Raw genomic sequence first — 20,040 nt, 5'->3', positions numbered from 1 at the left:
TGGAAAAGCTTAAATCTCAAGGTGCTTCAAACCTTTTAAGTGTTATCGAAGAGACAGTTGAATTTCTTTAGGAAAAAAAATCTGGTTAAAAGAGAAACCTATGTAAACCTGCTAGACAGGTTTACACTGTATTGTATTCTGTTTACATACAGCAAACATTAGTATTATCTTGTAATATCCTTGCAAACCACAAGATGTGAACAGAAGTGGTTCTTAGAAGGGACTGCTTTACAGTTTCAAATCTTAGATGCTAACTATTAGTCTGCTGTCTTCCAAAATATAACATTGCTTTAATAAAATGACTTGGGGGCTTCCCAGGTGGCTCAGTGGTAAAGAATCCACTTGCCAATGCAGAAGACGCAAGAGGAGAGGCTGGTTCCATTTCTGGGTTGGGAAGATCCCCTGGAGGAGGAAATGGCAACCCACTCCAGTATTCTTGCCTGGAGAATTCCATGGACAGAGAAGCCTGGTAGGCTGCAGTCATTTTATAGTCTTAAAGGTCCTATAGAAGCTCCATTAGTAAATAGTTTCATATGGATTGTGAAATTAGTCTTCTGACTCTACAGAGCAGCTTTATGGTGGTTTTTGTAGGGGGGTGGTGGTTGATATATAGGAGTGCATCCATTTTTAATTCCATTCAACACATTGGTAGGAAATCTGCTACTCAAGACGAAGTTTCCTGCAAGCCTAAATTTAAAGCTCAAAGCAAGGACAATACAGAAATAATGTGCAGTTTTTAATAGTTCATGTGACAGAATTTTATTTTCATTATATTGACACAAACCACAGAAGGTGAAGCTGGATAAAATCTCTATTGTTAAGCATCTGAGAAGAAAAAGGTTTTTACCTAAAGGCAACTCAGGACCATGGTGGGGGTTGGGGGAAGGACAAAGGAGAGGGCAGGAAGAACTGAGAGAAGTAACTGGAAATATATAATTACCATATGTAAAATAGATAGCAAGAGGGAATTTTCTGTGTGACTCAGGGAGCTCAACCCAGTGCTCTGTGACAACCTCAAGAGGAAGGATGGGCAGGGAGATCGGGGGGGGGGGGCGGTGTTCAGGACCCATAGGACACATCCGTACCTATGACTGATTCATGTTGATGTATGGCAGAAACCAACACAGTACTGCAAAACAATTATCCCCCAATTAAAAATAAAAAGAAAGGAAGTTAAAGTTAGGATAACTTGATCAGTAATTCGTGCAAGACATCCACGTTTGACTCTGTCATGTGGAAGGTTCAAGATTATATCTAGAAAACGGTAGAGAAAAAGGATGATACTACGGCAAGGAGGTGGGTTTGGGGAGCCTCAGTGATGGACGAAAGCGCGCCGGAAGCAGCAAGAACGCGCCGAACCTCGGGGGGTGGCCCTGAGCCAGGGCGCGGTGGTCAGGGCGGGGAGATGCGATTTGGGGCAGGCGACAACCGGGCGGCAAAGTCCGATGCGGGTCGAGGCGCCAGGTCGTCTCCTTCTGTGAAAGGCGCGCGGGCACCCGCCCCGGTGAGCTGACCGCCAGCGGGAAGAGGCGGGAGCCGCGGGGCGAGTGGGGCCGGCCCCTCCCCGGCGCCTCCGGTAGCTGGGCCAGGACGCCGCGGCCGCGGCGCGGGACCTGGGACTCGGGAGCTCCGGACTACTGTCCGCCCGCCGCTTCGCTCCCGATCACCCCGCCAGCAGGCCCCACGTCTCCGACGGCAGAGAGACCAGCGCCGCGAAGACAGGTGCGTGAGGCGGCTGGCGGCGCGCGTCTCCGCGGGCCGGGGTCGGACGCGCGCGAGGCCCGGAGCCCGGGGCCCAGGCGGCACTTCCGGCGGCGGCCGCCGCACTTCCGGGTCGTGCAGGCGTCCCGTCGGCCGCCCGCTGCTGCCGGGCGTCCTCCCGCCGGCCCGCGGTGCCGTGGGTTTAGGGGGCCGCAGAGCGGGTTTACAGCGGCTCCTCCAGCGCCGCCTGCGACCCGAGAGGTCGCCCGCACTTCAGCGCGGGCCCCGGCTTGGGCCGCGTGGGGAGCGGGCCGCGTGCTGCCTCGGCCCGGCGGAGGCAGCAGACGCGGCTGAGTCTCCGCCGGGGACACTTGCCTTCCTCTCACTTGAGCCCCCGGGTCTTTCTTACCTTTCAGCCTTCCGCAAACGTTTTTTGTTTTGTTTTGGCAAACTCGGATTCTCTACTTGTTTTACAGAAAATGAAGGCTAGATTTTTAGTTCGACAAACATTTGCAAATAAGCCAAACATCAGTGAGTCCGAAATAAAGAATTATTAAGTAGGGGGGGAAGAGTGAAAACCGAATGAAATATGAGTATTAGAATTCACTTAGGAAGTATCGAGTTAACCAGGTCGCTGGGGGGAAGCTAATCGCTAATTCAAGGTCTCAGAGAATTCCCTTAAGCTTAAAACTCGTGGTCACTTGTAACCCGTACTTTTGTACAAGTTTTCATCCATCTTCCTAGTTTATCAGAGTTCTCTATTTTATGTATTTCCCCGCTACGAATCTGCTGATGAACTAAGTGAGTGTATATGTTAAATATTGTTTGAAAGCATTGTAAATAACTTGGTAAAGCATCCTTTCCATATCTGAAAATTAATTTTAATTGAAACTAGAACATGAAACTTAAATGTTTTCTAAAGTTAATTTTTTATGACATGTTCTACAAAGGAATTTTAATGTAGGAGTTTCTGTAGAATCAACATTTTGATGATTTACTATTTCAGCAGAATTCTTAATTCTCAACCCTGCAAATAATCATTAATTATGTATTACATATTAATTTTAGATACCAATAATTTATAATAAAATTATATCTTATTATACATTATTAGCACCTTACAAATTGAAACATGTGGCAGGAATAATACTTAGCATCTGATTAACCTGATTGTCTAATTTCTCTCTATATATGTGTATGTATATTAAGCCAAGGTTTATTCTTTTTTTCTCTCTCTCTATCTTTCTTTCTTTCTACTGTGTGATCTTAGTTCCCTGACCAGGGATTGCTGGAGGCCCCAGCAGTGAAAGCACTGAGTCCTCACCAATGGACCAAAAGTGCTGAGTCCTAACCACTGGACAACTAGGAAACTCCCTAGTCAACATATTTTTAAATTACTGTTTTTATAATAAGCTGCAAGTGTCTACTACTAATGTGATAATTAAATGTTAAAGTTATATAAATGATGTAATATTAACTTTGAAATTATACTGCAGGCAAGCAAGTGTTCTGTTACTTTCCTCTGTTAATCTTTTTAAGGAGCTCCTTTTTTCAAATTAATTGACTTAGCACATTCATTTTATACTGATATAAAACTCAGACATCATTTGAGCTATTATTCTCTAGTTGTGGTTATTTGAAGCCAATACCTGCTGCATTGATTCTAGCTTTTTTCCCAGTTGATTTTCATAGTTCTGAAGTCGTATTTCAGTTCTGAACATCTCTGCCCACTCAGCATTCTCCTTGATGTCCTTGTTGATGCTTTCTGAATCTTCATCATGCAACAGTACCGGGAGTTATCAAGGGTAACAGTTATTCCTAGTTGGGTGACCTCCGGGTAAATGACTTGACAGCTGTGTGCCTCAATTTGCTTATCTGCACAGTAGAGATAATAGCAAGACCTGCCTCAAAGAGATAACATGAGATTGGTATAATTTCTAGAGAAAGGGTCAAACAAAATTTGATAACTCTTTCTCCCCTGTTAAACCTGGTACCATCTCAGGAATAAGATCTTCCTTGGTAGATCTTGACTTCCATTTACTTATTTATTTATAAAATTAAAAAATAATTCAAACTAAGCTATGTCAGACTTTATTTTTTTGGGCTCCAAAATCACTGCAGATGCTGATTGCAGCCATGAAATTAAAAGACGCTTACTCCTTGGAACGAAAGTTATGACCAGCCTAGATAGCGTATTAAAAAGCAGAGACATTACTTTGCCAACCAAGGTCTGTCTAGTCAATGCTATGGTTTTTCCCGTGGTCATGTATGGATGTGAGAGTTGGACTGTGAAGAAAGCTGATTGCCAAAGAATTGATGCTTTTGAACTGTGGTGCTGGAGAAGACTCTTGAGAGTCCCTTGGACTGCAAGGAGATCCAACCAGTCCATTCTAAAGGAGATCAATCCTGGGTGTTCATTGGAAGGACTGATGCTAAAGCTGAAACTCCCAATACTTTGGCCACCTCATGCGACGAGTTGACTCACTGGAAAAGAGTCTGATTCTGGGAGGGATTGGGGGTAGGAGGAGACGGGGACGACAGAGAATGAGATGGCTGGATGGCATCACTGACTCGATGGACATGAGTTTGAGTGAACTCCGGGAGTTGGTGATGGACAGGGAGGCCTGGCGTGCTGTGGTTCATGGGGTTGCAAAGAGTTGGACACGACTGAGCGACTGAAATGAACTGAACTGAAGGCTGTGTTTTTTTAATGTAAAGTTCAAAGAAGGCCCAGCAGGAATGAGCCAAGAAAACAATCAATAGGAAGAGTTATTTTGATAAACCTCAAGGTCAGCATGTGAACATCCTGCATTAATCTTTGTATTGACAAGAAAGAGCTAAGATGGTCAAGCTTGACGCTCAGTGATTATTAGATGTGATGTAAATATTAAATCATGAACATATAGTGACTTTTCTTGTATCTGTTGCCTTTTTGTAATACTCTTTTAAAATAATTTAGTTTATGATATATATTTTTGTAGAAATAAAATTGACCAGCTGATAATAATTACTTCCAACTTTAGGTAAAGTTGCAAACTGGTCTGAATCTGCTGCTGGCATGTCTCCTGCATAGGATGGGAGTGGACAGATGGTTAGACTTAGAGTTCATATTTATAATGTTTAGGTAAAAATACTTTTTGCTTAAAAAAATAGTGATGGGCTTCCCTGGCGGCTCAGATGGCCTGCAATGCAGGACACCTGGGTTTGATCCCCTGGGTTGGGAAGGTCCCCTGGAGGAGGGCATAGCAACTTACTCTAGTATTCTTGCCTGGAGAATCCCATGGGCAGAGGAACCTGACAGGCTACAGTCCATGGGGTCTCATAGAGTCCAACACGACTGAGTGACAAAGCACAGCACAAACTATATCCTGTATTCAGGTAGGCCAGGTTAAGCACACAGGCTTGCTACTGGAACCTTTGGCTTCAGGAGAAGGAATTCTTAAAAGTCTCTTGGATATAATGTTCACCAACACACAAGATAGTTTCTGGAAAATTATTATTTAAAAAACATTAGTTCTTTTATACTTAAACCCATGATGCAGTAATACATCCAAATAGGGTAATCCATGTGTTCAACGCTTGTAGTCTAGTATATTATGGAGGAGTCTAAAGAGAGATATTCTTGGAACTTCCTTGGCAGTCCAGAGATTAGTACTCTGTGGTTTTACTGCAGGGAGCACAGGTTTGATCCCTGATCAGGGAACTAGGATTCTGTGTGCTGTGCGGCATAGCCAAATAAAATAAAAATAAATAATAAAGTTTCTTTTAGGAAGACTTATTGGTAATAGAGTCTTAGTCTTTCTCTTCCATGGGGCATCATTGAAACATATTTATTTGACTGTTTAGAGTGTAAGAGTAACACCTTTTTTTTTTTTTAATTAAAACAATTTTTGGCCACACTTTATGATTTGTGGTATCTTAGTTACCCAGCCAGGGACTGAACCCAGACCACTGCAGTGGAAGCACCCAGTCCTAACCCATTGGACCGCCAGGTAATTCCCAGTAATGCTTCGCTTCAATATGTGAGATCATAGGCTGTGAACCATAGGAAGGCATATTTCAGGTATACAACTGAATTCAGAATTTGCATCTTTACAGTACTACTTCCCCACATTCTCCCCCTCTGGTTTATTTTGTTCCCATTTCACTTAGTATAGTGAAGCAATCAAAGAGAACTTTCATAAGGTCCCACCATCACATCTACCCACCTTCCTGAACCTGCTTACATAATCTGTCTTTTCTTTCATTACTCTAATGAATGGTTTGTGTTTCCATCAGACGTCAGCCTCTGTCCTTGTGCCCTGGAGGCCATCCATCCTCTTGGCCTTCTCATGTTAATTGCAGCGATTCTCTAATCTTTCACTGTCATTTATTTAATCTTCCTTTAAAAAAAAAACTGGATCTTTTCCATTGACAAACAAAAATGTTATTTCTCCATCTTTTGGTGCTGTTTTCCAGTCTAGTCATGACATTTCTTTTCTTCTAGTTTTCAGCTTGCCCATTTGTTCTTTTTTCCTCTTTTCCTGACCTCTTCTGGACTAATTGAAATGTCTTCAGTTTTCCCATGATTATTGCCACTTCTGGCTGATTATTTATATTTTTATGGAAGTTTTTGGGGGTTTTTTGGTGTTATTGTTTTTGTCTTTTGAGTGGTTACCCTGGGGCTTACAAATGGGATCTTTAACTTACTATAACACTGCTTTATAACCCAGGACTCTCACAACAGCAGATTTTCTTTTCCCCTTATCCTTTGTACTGTTGTTATCCTACTTTCTTACTTCTACATCTGATAAAAACCTCATGATGTTACTGTCATTTTTTGCTGTAATAAGCAAGTATTTAATGAATCAATCTTAAAATGAGAAAAAAATGCCTTTTATATTTTGCCACATGTTTACCACCACTGGTACTCTCCATCCTTTGTATAGATCCAGATTTCTGTGGTTATCATTTTATTTCTGCCTGATGAACCCCATTAGCATTTCTTATAGTGAATGGCTGCTGGTAATGGATTCTCTCAATTTTTCTTTGTTTAAAATAGTCTTTAAAATGTTAAAATAGTTCAATATTTAAAATAAACATTATTTTAAATAATATTTAAAATAGTATTTTAAATATTTCTTTGTTTAAAATACGCTCATTTTTAAAAAATATTTTACTGGGTATAGAAATGCAAGTTGAAAGTTTCTTTCAGCCCTTTCAAGGTGTCACTCCATTGTTTTCTAGCTTGATTAGTTTCTGAGGTGACGTCTCTGAGACACTGCTGTAATCTTATCTTCTTTCTCTGTAAGTAATGTCTTTTTTCCCCCCATCACTGGCTACTTTAAAGATTTCTTACTAGCTTTCAGCATTTTAATGTTTGGCCTTGGTTTGATTTTATTTTTCTTGGATTATGTTGATCTTCTTGGATCTTTGGGTTTATAGGCTTTGTCCAACTTGGAATTTTTTGGGGGGCATTTTTCCTTTTAAGTTTTTTTTTTTTTTGGTACCTCTCAGTTCAGTTCAGTCCCTCAGTCGTGTCCGACTCTTTGCGACCCCATGAATCACAGCACGCCAGGCCTCCCTGTCCATCACCAACTCCTGGAGTTCACTCAAACTCATGTCCATCGAGTTGGTGATGCCATCCATCCATCTCATTGTCGTCTCCGTCTCCTCCCGCCCCCAATCCCTCCCAGCATCAGAGTCTTTTCCAGTGAGTCAACTTGTCGCATGAGGTGGCCAAAGTATTGGAGTTTCAGCTTTAGCCTACTTCCTTTTAACTATATATGTTTTAGACTGCTTGATACTACCCTATAGGCTCTACTTGATTTTTTTGTTTAGCCCTTTTTTTTAATCTGCATGCTTTTTGGATGATGTCTTAGTCCATTTAGACTGCTATAACAAAATCCTGTAGATTGGGTGGCTTATATACAGCAAAAATTTATTTCTCATTATTTTATAATCTAAGAAATCCAAGCTCAAGGCACTGGCAGATTCAGCATCTTGTAAGGGCCTGCTTCCTGATTTAGAGATGATAACTTCTTGCTGTAACTTTATGTGGTGGAAAGATTTATACTGTTGTTTTCCTTTAATGGCCTTCTGACTTTAAGAACAGTGATAAGCAATAAAACTAGTGAAGAGGGGATAAAGTAAAGAAAGATTATGGTGCATTTTGTCAAAGTAGCCGAGGTTATGTGGAATTAGATGGGCCAGAGCTTAGGTCTTTGATGCGAAATGGTGAAAGTTCAGAAGGAGGAAGGAGTCAAAGAAATTCGTTTTTTGTTACTTGAAAAGTAAGTGAACATTTGAAAGAAAATAAAAGCATTAAGCCCTCAGACAGAAGTAGAACTATGACTAAGAAGCAGAAGAATTCCTGGTCAGAAGAAACGAGGTGAAGCCTGCACACGCATCGGTGTCTCTGCTTTCCGTGTTGAATAAAGCCGAAGATGGAGTGGGTACAAACAAGCCAAAACTTTCTCTGTATTATATATCCCAAAGCCCATTTTAAAATGTTGTTGAGCACTCCAAACTGGAGAACAAAATGTGAACTAGATGCTAAGGGAAAGCTTTCTCTTGGGCTTTCCTGAAAGATAAAGTAAAACCCAGACGTTAGCACACTAGCTACAGCCCATAGCGTAGCAAAGTTAATTTTATAAAAATAAGAGGTTCAGATACAGTTAGGCATAATTTGAATTCTGAAATAGTTTTTTTCAGAAATTTATAATGCTTTTACCTCTGTCATACCCTTTAAAAATACATGATAAAGAGTAAATTTCAGATCAGATGTATAGAATACAGATTCTGAATTGAAGTTGATACTTTACACTGGTTGTCAGTAATATCCTTAAAGGTAGTATTTCTACTCACCTGCATGCATTATAGAGGCAATTTGGTTTTTTGTTGTCGTTTAGTCACTAAGTTGTGTCTGACTCTTTTGTGACCCCATGGACTATAGCCTGCCAGTCTTCTCTATCCATGAGCGTTTCCAGGCAGGAATACTAGAGTGAGTTGCCATTTCCTTTTCCAGGGGATCTTTCCAACCCAGGGATTGAACCCATGGTTTCTGTTACATCTCCTGCATTATAAGTGGATTCTTTACTGCTGAGCCATTGGGGAAACCCAGATAGATAGTAATTGCCATATAGAGGCAATTACTCATAATTTATTTTAGTTTGTGATTTATCAAGTGTTATTAAATATTTTGTGATGATGCAGACTTGATTTTTGTTGATTGGAAAAAATCTGCAGTATTTTCATCCTGGGCAAAGACAGAAATAATGTTCATTTACTTTTTCTTTTTTTTTTTAATTTTAGAAACAAAACCTAAGAAATGCCTCATTCCACAAATAGAGAAATGATACTTGGCATTGTGGTGGGAACTGCCGGAATCAGCTTGCTGCTCTTGTGGTATCACAAGGTTCGTAAACCAAGGATAGCAATGGATTTACCTAAATTTCTTTCTCTGGGTAATTCACTTGATTTGATGACTTTGCAAGATGAAATGCCTAGTGGCCAAGGAACAACAGCGATCTTTCAAGGAAGGCAGCTTCAGATACTGGAGAAGTTAAATGAATTACTGACAAATATGGAAGAACTCAAAGAGGAAATCAGAGTTCTTAAAGAAGCCATTCCAAAGCTGGAGGAGTATATACAAGGTGAACTTGGAGGGAAGGTTCACAGGATAAGTCCTCAGCACAGAGCTAGAAAAAGAAGGCTTGCCACAGTTCAAAGTTCAGCAACAAGTAATAGTTCAGAGGAAGCGGAAAGTGAGGGAGGGTAAGTTTCTTCAAGATGTTTTCTGTGTTAAATTGATTCTTTATTGCAGAATTGCTATTATTTAGGTATTTTCATAATACATTCCCAGTCATATATGCTGTTACTATTTAATAACAAGGCATAAAAAGGAGTGACTATTTTGGCTTATGTTATAATTAAAACCATATTCAATGAAGGTCAGTATTTTAGTTTAGAGCTCATTGACAAAGAGAATATATGTAACTTACTAGCACTGGTGGTGTCACATGAGTATGAGGAAGACAGTGATCATTTGCCAAAACGTGTAACCTGTTTTTAAATGTGGCCAGTCTCTGACCCCTTATGTAATTAAGAACTGTCCAATAAGTAGTCTAATAAAACTTTCTGTGATCATAGAAATGATCTAAATCTGTCTGCCCAGTATGGTAGCCACAAGCCATGTGTAACTGTTAAGCACTTGAAGTGTAGCTTGTGTAGCTGAGGAACTGAAAACTTTTAATCTCATTTTATTGTAATTCATTTAAAATGAAACAGTCACATGGTACCAGTGGCTACTGAATTGGGCAGTATAGACCTAAAAAGAGTTGAGAATGTACAAGTGACTCAGTTTCATCCTTGCATGGGATAATTCACTGGATTCTAAAGTTAAGACATGAATAATATCCTTTGGGGGAAAAACAAATGGTTTATGAAAAAAAGGAATTGTGCCTGACTAGTGTTTCTAAGGAGTAAAATAGGAAAGTAAATAAAGATGCACTAGTGAATGTAACATAGCCTGAAATTCATTAGGGCAAGGATCCTATGTTTTCATCATTGTATTCCTAACATCTGTTAGGAATATGCCTACCACCATGTGTATGTGCTAATTCACTTCAATTATGTCTGACTCTGTGACCCTATGGACTGCAGCCCATCAGCCTCCTTTGTCCATTGGATTCTCCAGGCAAGAATACTGGAATGGATTGCCATTCTCTTCTCCAGGGAATCTTCCCAACCCAGGAATCGAACCCTCCATCTTCTGTGGCTCCTGTATTACAGCAGATGCTTTATTGCTAAGCCTCCGGGAAAGCCAAGTAGATGACATTGCTGCTGCTGCTGCTAAGTCACTTCAGTCGTGTCCGACTCTGTGCGACCCCATAGATGGTAGCCCACCAGGCTCTGCCGTCTCTGGGATTCTCCATAACTATTACTTAAATTAATAGGTCGGAGAAGGCAATGGCAAGCCACTCCAGTACTCTTGCCTAGAAAATCCCATGGATAGAGGAGCCCGGTAGGCTGCAGTCCGTGGGGTCGCTAAGGGTCGGACACAACTGAGCGACTTCACTTTCACTTTTCACTTTCACACATTGGAGAAGGAAATGGCAACCCACTCCAGTGTTCTTGCCTGGAGAATCCCAGGGATGGGGGAGTCTGGTGGGCTGCCATCTATGGGGTCACACAGAGTCGGACACGACTGAAGTGACTTAGCAGCAGCAGCAGCAAATTAATAGGTGATCTGCTGAATATAGAATTGGGAGAAGGAGGAGGGATCTAGAGAAAGGAAACAACGAGAAGGGATTTAAAGGTGATTTCATACATGAAGAAATGTAAATGATTGATCAGTGCTTTTGAGATCAATGCTTGTTGTTCAATCCCTGAGTCATCTCCATCTCTTTGTGACCCCCTGGACTGCAATATGCCAGGCTGTCAATCTTTTACTTGTATTGCTCTATCAAACCATGGGTTTAAAATAATTATTTAGTTTTCTGCTGTCGTCCCGAGTGGTAGCTGCCGAAATGAGCAAGTTCATGAAACCCAGGAATGCGATGCTGGCCCTGGCCGGTCACTACTAAGGACACAAAGTGGTCATCGTGAAGAACGCTGATGACGGCACCTCAGACATACCCCACAGCTATGCTCTGATGGCTAGAATTAATCACTCTCACTGCAAAGTGACAGCTGCCATGCCAAGAAGAAAATCGCCAAGAGGTCAAAGATCAAGTCTTTCGTGAAAGTTTATCATTATAATCACCTCAGGCCCACAACATACTCTGTGGGTATCCCCTTGGACTAAACTGTTGTCAGTAAGGGTATCTTCAGAGACCCTGCTGTCAGATGCAAAGCCTGACGAGAGGCCAAGGTCAAGTTCAAGGAGAGATACAAGACCAGCAAGAACAAATAGTTTTTCCAGAAGCTTCAGTTTTGCCTGTCTTGTTCAGTCATTAAACCCCACCCCACCCCAGGCCTAAAAAAAGGTATTATTTGTATCACAGTGTTATATAAAGCTTTAGAAATCTCCCTTTCAAAAATTAGATTTTATTTCCATTTAGGTTAAAGTAATACCCCATAATAAAATTCATTGTTTGTCCGTTTCATTTGGGCTTTAAGAGACTACATGGGCCATACAGCCTTGCTCACTTAATAGAATTATCTAGTTTTCATACTCATGTATTCTAGAAGAACCATTTGTTTTTGCTGGTCTTACACTGCCCTAAAAATCCTCTGTGCTCTGCCAGTTTATCCCTCTCCCCCCTTAAACCCCTGGCAACCTCTGATCTTTATCCTTTCTCTACTGTTTTGCCTTTTCTAGAATGTCATATTGTTGGAATCATACAGTATGTAGTCAGTTTGACTTCTTTTACTTAGTAATGTGTATTTAAGTTTCCTCTATACTTTTTCATAGTGCATTAATAGCACATTTCTTTTTAGCACTGAATAATGTCCCATTGTCTGGATATACCACAATTTATCCATTCGCTTACTGAAGGACATCTTGGTTGCATCCAAGTTTCAGTAATTATGAAAACCGCTGCAATAACCATTCATGTACAGGTTTTTGAGTAGACATAAATTTTCATCTCATTTGGGGAAATACCAAGGAGCATGATTGCCGGATTGTATGGTAAGTATATGTTATGTAGAAAGCCTCCAGCTGTCTTCCAAAGTGGCTCTACCATTTTGGATTCCCGTAAGCAATGAATTCCTGCTGCTCTGCATCCTCACAAGGATTTGGTGTTGTCAGTGTTCTGGATTTTGGCCATTCTAATAGGTATGTAGTAACATCACATTGTTGTTTCAGTTTATATTTCTCTAATGATGTATCATGTGGAACATCGTTTCATATGCTTATTTACCATTTGTGCATCTTTGGTGAGGTATCTGTTATGGTCTTTGACCCATTTTTAAATGAGATTGTTCATTTTTATATTGCTGAGTTTTAAGAGGTCATTGTATATTTTGAATAACAGCCCCTTTTCAAGGGAAATATTCTTTGCAAGTATTTTGCAAATACTTTCTCTTAGTCTGTAGCTTCTCATTCTCTTGACATTATCTTTCTCAGAGCAGAAGCTTATCAGTTATTTCTTTCATGGATCATGCCTTTGGTATTGTATTTAAAAAGTCATTGCCAAATTTATCTAGGTTTTCTCCCATGTTATCTTCTAGGAGCTTCATAGTTTTACATTTTCTTTTTAAGTTTGTGGCCCATTTTGAGTTCATTTTTGGGACGGGTGTAAGGTCGGCGTGGCCTCTCTCTCCAGGCCATTCTCTGGTTTGTGATGAGAAACTCTGAAGAATGAGGCAGTGTTTCCCTTCTGGACTAACAGAAGATTGAACAGATTTGGTTACTGCTTGCTGTAAAAGTGGGGGATTCCCTGAGCTTGGTGTTGCCTCCTTTGAAACGCAGCTCACTTGATATCAAGAGTCTCTGGGCTCTCTGCATTGCCCTTGTGGGTCCTGAGGTCAAGGAGAACCAACATAAATAAGTGAGTGATCACATTGCTTAATTTGCTGTGAGTAACAAAGTCCTCTGTCTCTTATGCAAGAACTGTGTGTCTTCTGCCAGCAACCATGACAGGAACAGATTAATTCATTTGAATGTTGGGTAAAATTGGATTATAAACTGACAATGGTATGGTGAGAATCAGAGAGCTTTGAAATGGATTTATTCAAGGGTTTCCCAAAGAAGGTTGTTAGAAAGGGAAGAAAAGCAAGATGTAGTATTACAGTACACAGGATATGGAGAAGCTTTTTGAGGGAGTGTTTTATGTCATAGGTGGAAAAGGAAGAGGACGGTATTCTAATAGTTTTGTTAATCTTGCCTTTAAATGGGTTACAATATAACAGCAGATCTCCATAATCTGTGCATGTGGCCCATGTAATCGGATGCCATGCTTTATTGCCAAGATAAATTTAGCTTTGAAGTTAGAATACACATTCCCCAGTCACCTGAATTGCAGTTTTTCAGAAAGATGAGCCATAGAACAATTTTATTTTAAACTGATGTCATTAGATTCTAGAATCTGCTGTCATCATATTCTATGTTATTGCGATGTTAATTCTATATGCAGTTTAAGCATTCAGCATCTAACCTGTTCCACCTACACAGGACATTTTTATGGCTAAGGATGATGGCTTAGAAAGGAATGGAAAGATTTGCTTTGTATTAAATTCAATATGGGAAAATGCTTAAGGTAAGCCTTTAAAAAGAAAACAAAACATGTCTCCCTATGTTTCATGTGCTAAAGAACATTGAGATTAAACCAAGCTTTAATGCTTCCTTTAGTTTCCCACAGTAACTGAATATCTGGATATTTATCTGAAATATTCTCTCCAGAGAGGTTCTGCTTTATCCATGATTAATATTTTAAAATAGCATTAGCCAGTGGGGTATAAGTTTATTGTATTTATCAACTCCTTCAAATCTATTCGGTAGTCTCAACAGATATTATAACTTAATTATTTTCAAAACGGGAAGTTCTCCCTTTACCTATAGGGAACCCTTTTGTTTTGGTGCCCTCTATTATGTTTTCCCTGACCTTTCTTTCTGCCTGCCACCCTGAGTCTTTCAGTTTATCTTCCCAAGGTTTGGTAGAGTGGGTAGGTACTGTGTAGGTAGTTAGAAATAATCTTTTAGACTTAGGCATTCTTTGGGGGTACATCTGGGTAACGATCAACTTCACCTGTCTTAATTTCTTATTCCCTTTTTCCATATTGATAAGGTAGCTGTTATTCTTCAGGACACTTGGCAGGTTTCCACCTGTGTTCCCTGTTCTTTTTTCCTCATTTGACACTTTTCTCACTCCAGTTGCTGCAAAGAGGACCAGAACCGCCAACCAAAATGTCCTGCAGATGAACTTACTTCAGACCTCCTGCATCATAGAACCTCTTCTGTTATTCAACCAACAAAATTTCATGATTTTAAAGCAGCTCGTCCTTCTCCGATGCTTAAAGGAAGTTCACGTAAAGGAAGTAAAATTTCCTTGTCTTCATCAAATATGTCTTTTTACTCAGCTTTCCTTGAAAGAAGACATTCTTTATTTCCGAAATTTCAGAAAAGCAGTACGTCCCTTCATTCTGTACAAAGTAGAGCTAACTTTGATTCTGAAGAAAAAGGAAACTTCAGTGATTTAAAGTCGCCCTCAGAACATTTTCGCTTTAGATCCAGAAGTGTTTTCTCTGCCCCGAAACTAAGTATAATTTCCTGTTATGAGAATGCTAGTACTTTTGATGCAAGTAGTTCATGCATATTTAATCCAAATGAAGTTCAAATCATTTCCAAAAACTCGAATATTACTGGTGCTGAAAAATATATATACTCTTATTCTCCTGAATGTAACACTACATATTTTATGAATTCTAAATCAAAAACAAATTCCTCTGCCCATCGGGACACTGTTGCTACCTTGTATCAAAGCACAGCAACCATGCTTACTCTTCCAAGTTTTATTTCCTATTCCTCTGAACAACATGGAATTGACGATATTCAAGAAAGAGACCAGTTAAGGAGCAATTCTCTTTATCCCACTTCTCAAAGTCACAGTAGAAACACTTCTCCAGCTATGGTTCAACAGCATCCCTCTCAAAGTGTAACTTTCCCTGTTCTCCACAACGTTGAATTTACTTCATTTTGTAAAAATGCTAGTGGCTTTGCCCTACCTCAAAATGAAGTTACCTCAGATCCCTTTGAAGACGAAAACAATGCTCTCTCATTTAAAGATGAAGACAGATCTTCACTTAATGAAATTCCTAAAACATGGTCACCTTAGACTTAACCCTCTCTCGGAAGGGCAGCTCAAACCAGAAGCTCTCCCTTGCAGGCATAGTATATAGGCTGTAGAAATCACTGCTCAGGTTTCAAGAAGTCTGCCTCGCTAAGCTTCATTGCACTTTTCTGAAAAAGATTTCAACATTACAGTCTAAATTTAATGTTAATTTCTGTATTTTTTAAAGGTAGTTTATTAACATTGGAATATGGAAGTCAAAGATTATTCATCTGTTTCAGGCTTTTAACAGATTTACTGCTTACTGATTGCCTAGTCCCAAATTTCTGAGTTACTGTTTAATGCTTTTGTGGTCTGAAAATAACGTCAAGTTTTGATAAATAGGTCTTCTAAATGTATTACATTCTTAGAGAGTTTAACATCTTTTTTATTCTACTCTAATCATTAAAATAGTATTCCTATATAATCTATAGATCTATATTAGTTTACTAATTTCTATTTGTATCAGCCTTGCTAGCCCTATTTCTCATGCCAGACATCCCACGGATAGTGTTTTTATACTACGCAAGGATCAAATCGTAAATAAAAACATACTGTCAGAAATAGAATATATTGAAACCAGATATTTTAATTAAATAGTTTTAATACACATTTGTGTATGTATATGAGAATTCAGAAAACTCTGAAATCAGAGATTTTTATGATTATTTTTTAAAGTGAAAATTTTCAGATTTTTTCCAAAACTTTTATTTTTAATAAAATTTTTATTTTAAAACATGTCTCCAAAATTTTATTTTTGAAGTGAATATTTAGTTTTTTCCAGTCTATTAATAAAGTTTATAAATATGTTTATCGGAATAACAAATGGGAAGTCATATAAGAATTAAAAATATTTAGAAAATAATTGGTTTTTGTAGAGGGAATAAATTTGAATTATTTTCAATTATTTGTCATAATAAAATGCCCCCTAAGTTAATACCATTTGTACTAAGATAATTTTATTCTTATGTTTTTTCCTTTTAATGTATCATACTTCTTTTACTATTTTTTGGTTGTGTGAAATGCACACACAAAAATTCACTATTGTAGCCATTTTTAAGTTTGGTGGCATTAAGTACATTCATGCTGTTGTGCAACCATCATTATCTATCATGTCGCAAAAGTGAAATTCTATACCCATTAAGCAATAGCTCCCCAATCCTCTCTTCCCCTAGCCTCTTGACAGCTGCTATTCTACTTTCTGTCTCTGTAAATTTGATTCCTCTAGGTACCTCCTATAAGTGGAATTATACAGTATTTGTCTTTTTGTGATCGGCTTGTTTCATTTAGCGTAACGTTCTCCAGTTTCATCCACATCATAGCATGTGTCAGCATTTCCTTTTTGAAGGCTGAATAGTATTCCATTGTATGCATATACCACATTTTGCTTATTCACTCTCTGCTGATGCTTACTTTGGTTGCTTCTACCTTTTGAATAATGAATAATGCTGCTATGAACATGGGTGTATAAATTATCTCCTCCAGGCCCTACTTTCAGTTCTTTTGATTTATACCTAGAAATGGAATTACTAGATCATATGATAAATCTATTTTAGTTTTTTAAAGAACTTACATACTTTTTCCCATAATAACTGCACCATTTTATATTTCTCTAAGAATGCAAAAGGACTCAAGTTTCTTCACATCCCTGTCAATACTTGTTATTTTGGTTTTTTCATAACTGTCCTAAGGAGGGTGAGGTGGTATCTCTTTATGGTTTTGATTTGCATTTTCTCCCATTGTGTGGATTGCCTTTCACTGTTGATTGTGTCCTTTGACACATTGTGAACTTATCTATTTTTTATTTTGTTTGTGCTTTTGAAGTCATTTCCAAGAAATCATTGCCAAATACAATGCCATGAAGCTTTTCCTCTGTTTTCTCTTAAGAGTTTTATATTTTTGTGTTGCTGTATATTTCTTGCTTCAATTATGCCAGTGTTTGCTTCATATATTTAGAAGTTCTAATGTTTATTACCTATAGGTTTACTATTGTTGTATATGCTTGTTAAGTTGAATCTTTTATAATTATAAAATGTTCTTTGTCTCATAAGCTTTAGACTTAGTTGATTTTATCTGATATTAATATAGCCACCCCTGTTCTCTTTTGGATATTATTTTACATTGAATATCTTTTCTCATCCTTTTACTTTCTACCTATATGTGTCCTCAGTTCTAAAGTGAGTCTTTTATAGACTCCATACAGTTGATCCTGATTTTTCATCCGTACTACCAGCCTGAGTCTTTTGATTGGAGAATTTAATCCATTTACATTTAAAGTAATTGCTAGTAGTTGCCTTTTTGTTATTTGTTTTCCATGTGTCTTATACCCTGTTGTCCTTCATTCCCCCCTTAATCCCTTCCTTTGTGTTGACTTAATTTTTTTATAGTGATACATTTTTTATTACTTTATCATTTACTTTTGTGTATATTCTATAGATATTTTTGTGTATTTAGCATGGGCATTATGAATAACATCCTCAAGTTATAGCAATATATTTTAAACTGATACCAACTTAACTTCAACTGTGTATAAAAGCTTTCTCCTTTACAACTTTACTGCCCCATTTATGTTATTAATGCCACATATTACATCTATATAGTTATATAGCTGTTAGCTAGATTTATCATTATTTTTATACTTTTCTTTTTTTATGTTAATACTTTTCTCTTTTAAATACTGTAAGAGAATAAAAATGGAGTTATGAACCAGAATTACAATAATGCTAATTTTTATATTTAACAACATTTTTATTTACTGTTACCAGAAAACTATTTTCATATGACTTCAAGTTAGTACTGCCTAATATCCTTTGTTTCAACTTGAAGAACTCCCTCTACCATTTCTTGTAAGGCAGGTCTAGAGGTAATGAGCACCCTCATTTTTTTGTTTATTTGTGAATGCCTTAATTTCTCTATCATGTTTTCAAAAACAGTTTTCCTTTAAGCATATATACTTCTTGGCTGATAGTTTTTTTTTCTTTCAGCACTTTAAATATATCATCCTGCTGTCTTTAGGTCTACAAAGTTTCTTCTGAGAAACCTGGTGGTAATTTTATTGAGGATCACTTTGGAAATGGCAACCCACTCCAGTACTCTTGCCTGGAAGATCCCATGGGAGGAGCCTGGTAGGCTACAGTCCATGGGGTCGCAAAGAGTTGGGCACGACTGAGTGACTTCACTTCTTTACTTCACTTTTTTTGTAATGATTTGCCTTTCTTTTGCTGATTTCAAGATTTTTATGATTTGTCACGATGTCCTTCAGTTTGAGTATGTGTCTTGGTGTGAATCTCTTTGAGTTCCTCCTGTTTGGAGTTAATCAAACATCTTGTATTTATATATCCATGTCTTTCCTCAAATTTGGGGAGTTTTGGGCGTTATTCTTCAAAATAAGCTCTCTGCATCTTTCTTTCTTCTCCTCCTGTGACTCTTATATATATTGGCCTGATTTATGATGTTCCAAAAAGTCTCAGACTCTATTTCTTCATTCTTTTTTTCTTTTGACTCTTCAGACTCAATAGTTTTAAGTGTTTTGTCTTCAAATTTGCTGCTTCTTTCTTCTGCTTGTTCAAGTGTTTTGATCCTTTCTAGTGGATTTCTCTACTTACTGCTTTTTGTGTTCCAAAATTTCTGTTGGTCCTCTTTTTAATAATTTCTAGCTCTTTGTTTTTATTCTCTTTTTGTTCATTTATTTTCCCAATTTCATTTTGTTCTGTCTCCATTTTTTTTCCTTTAACTCTTTGAACATATTTAAGGCTGTTGTTTTAAAAATTGTTGTCTCAATAAGCACAAAGGTTATATTTCTTTAGAGTCAAGTTCTGGAAATTTGTTCATTTGAAGGGCAGTTTTTCCCTGAACTTTGTATTATTTGTGATCTTTTGTTGAAAACTGTACATTTGAAAAAATAGCCATCTATTCTAGATTTGCAGATTGGCTGTATACAGGGAAGACCCACTAATTAGCCCAATACAAAGGCTTATGGGCTTCTCAGGTCTTTCCTAGGCATTAGTTTTCTGTGGGCCTGCGTATGTGCTTTCCCCCAAATACATAACTATTTAAAAATATCTTTTCAATAAGAATCTCATTCTGTTCTTCTTGGCACCTTCAGTTCAGTTCAGTTGCTCAGTCATGTCCGACTCTTTGCAACCCCACACCTTAGGTGTCTTATAATATTCCTCTCACCATATTCTCTTGTGCCCAGGCATCCATTAGTCTATGGTCCTTCTGTAACTCTCACATGTCACAATGATTGCCACAGCTTTTACTGGCCTCTAATATGATGCCCATATTATGCCTTCACTTCTGCCTGAACTCTAAGGAAAGCTAAACAGAAACTAGTTTTCTAGGAAGCCCCTCAACATGCCAGAACATTGCAAACAAGATGCACTCACTTCCTTCTGTCCTAAGGGAGGAGCTGAGAATTGCATGACTTTTTCCCAGCCATGCTGTGCCATACCAGGGAAGGGTGAAGCAAGGGTGAGTGAAAACACAGAAGTTTTCTGCCATTTGAATATGGGTTTTCCTTGATTGCTGCAAATCCTTGAGTACTTTTTAGATCTCCCACAAAGCTGTTTCAATCTGTCTGTTG

General features: G+C 38.5%; 1 protein-coding gene and 1 pseudogene across 5 annotated transcripts in view; both read left to right on the top strand.

Annotated features, from left to right (window-relative positions):
• The first annotated feature begins 1,299 nt into the window (after positions 1–1,299).
• Positions 1,300–20,040, top strand: part of RMDN2 (regulator of microtubule dynamics 2) — an 86,573-nt gene continuing 67,832 nt past the window's right edge. For 4 of the 5 annotated variants that reach the window (XR_016038615.1, XR_008682377.2, XM_055399118.2 and 1 more), the window contains exons 1-2: positions 1,310–1,722; positions 8,995–9,456. Coding sequence is in view for 3 of the 5 variants with exons in the window: in XM_055399118.2 (XP_055255093.1) it covers positions 9,011–9,456 (446 nt within the window). In the remaining 2 variants the exon portion in view is untranslated. Of the gene's footprint in view, positions 1,723–8,994; positions 9,457–14,500; positions 15,194–20,040 lie in introns of all 5 variants that reach the window. The other variant, XM_088841536.1, reaches the window with a different exon arrangement.
• Positions 9,471–14,513, top strand: LOC148776229 (large ribosomal subunit protein eL27 pseudogene; annotated as a pseudogene).

This window comes from Moschus berezovskii, chromosome 11 (genome assembly GCF_049115385.1).
Source record: "Moschus berezovskii isolate FMDL1 chromosome 11, NW_MosBer_1.0, whole genome shotgun sequence".
Classification (NCBI taxonomy): Eukaryota; Metazoa; Chordata; class Mammalia; order Artiodactyla; family Moschidae; genus Moschus; species Moschus berezovskii.
This window is presented reverse-complemented; position numbering and strand designations above follow the sequence as displayed.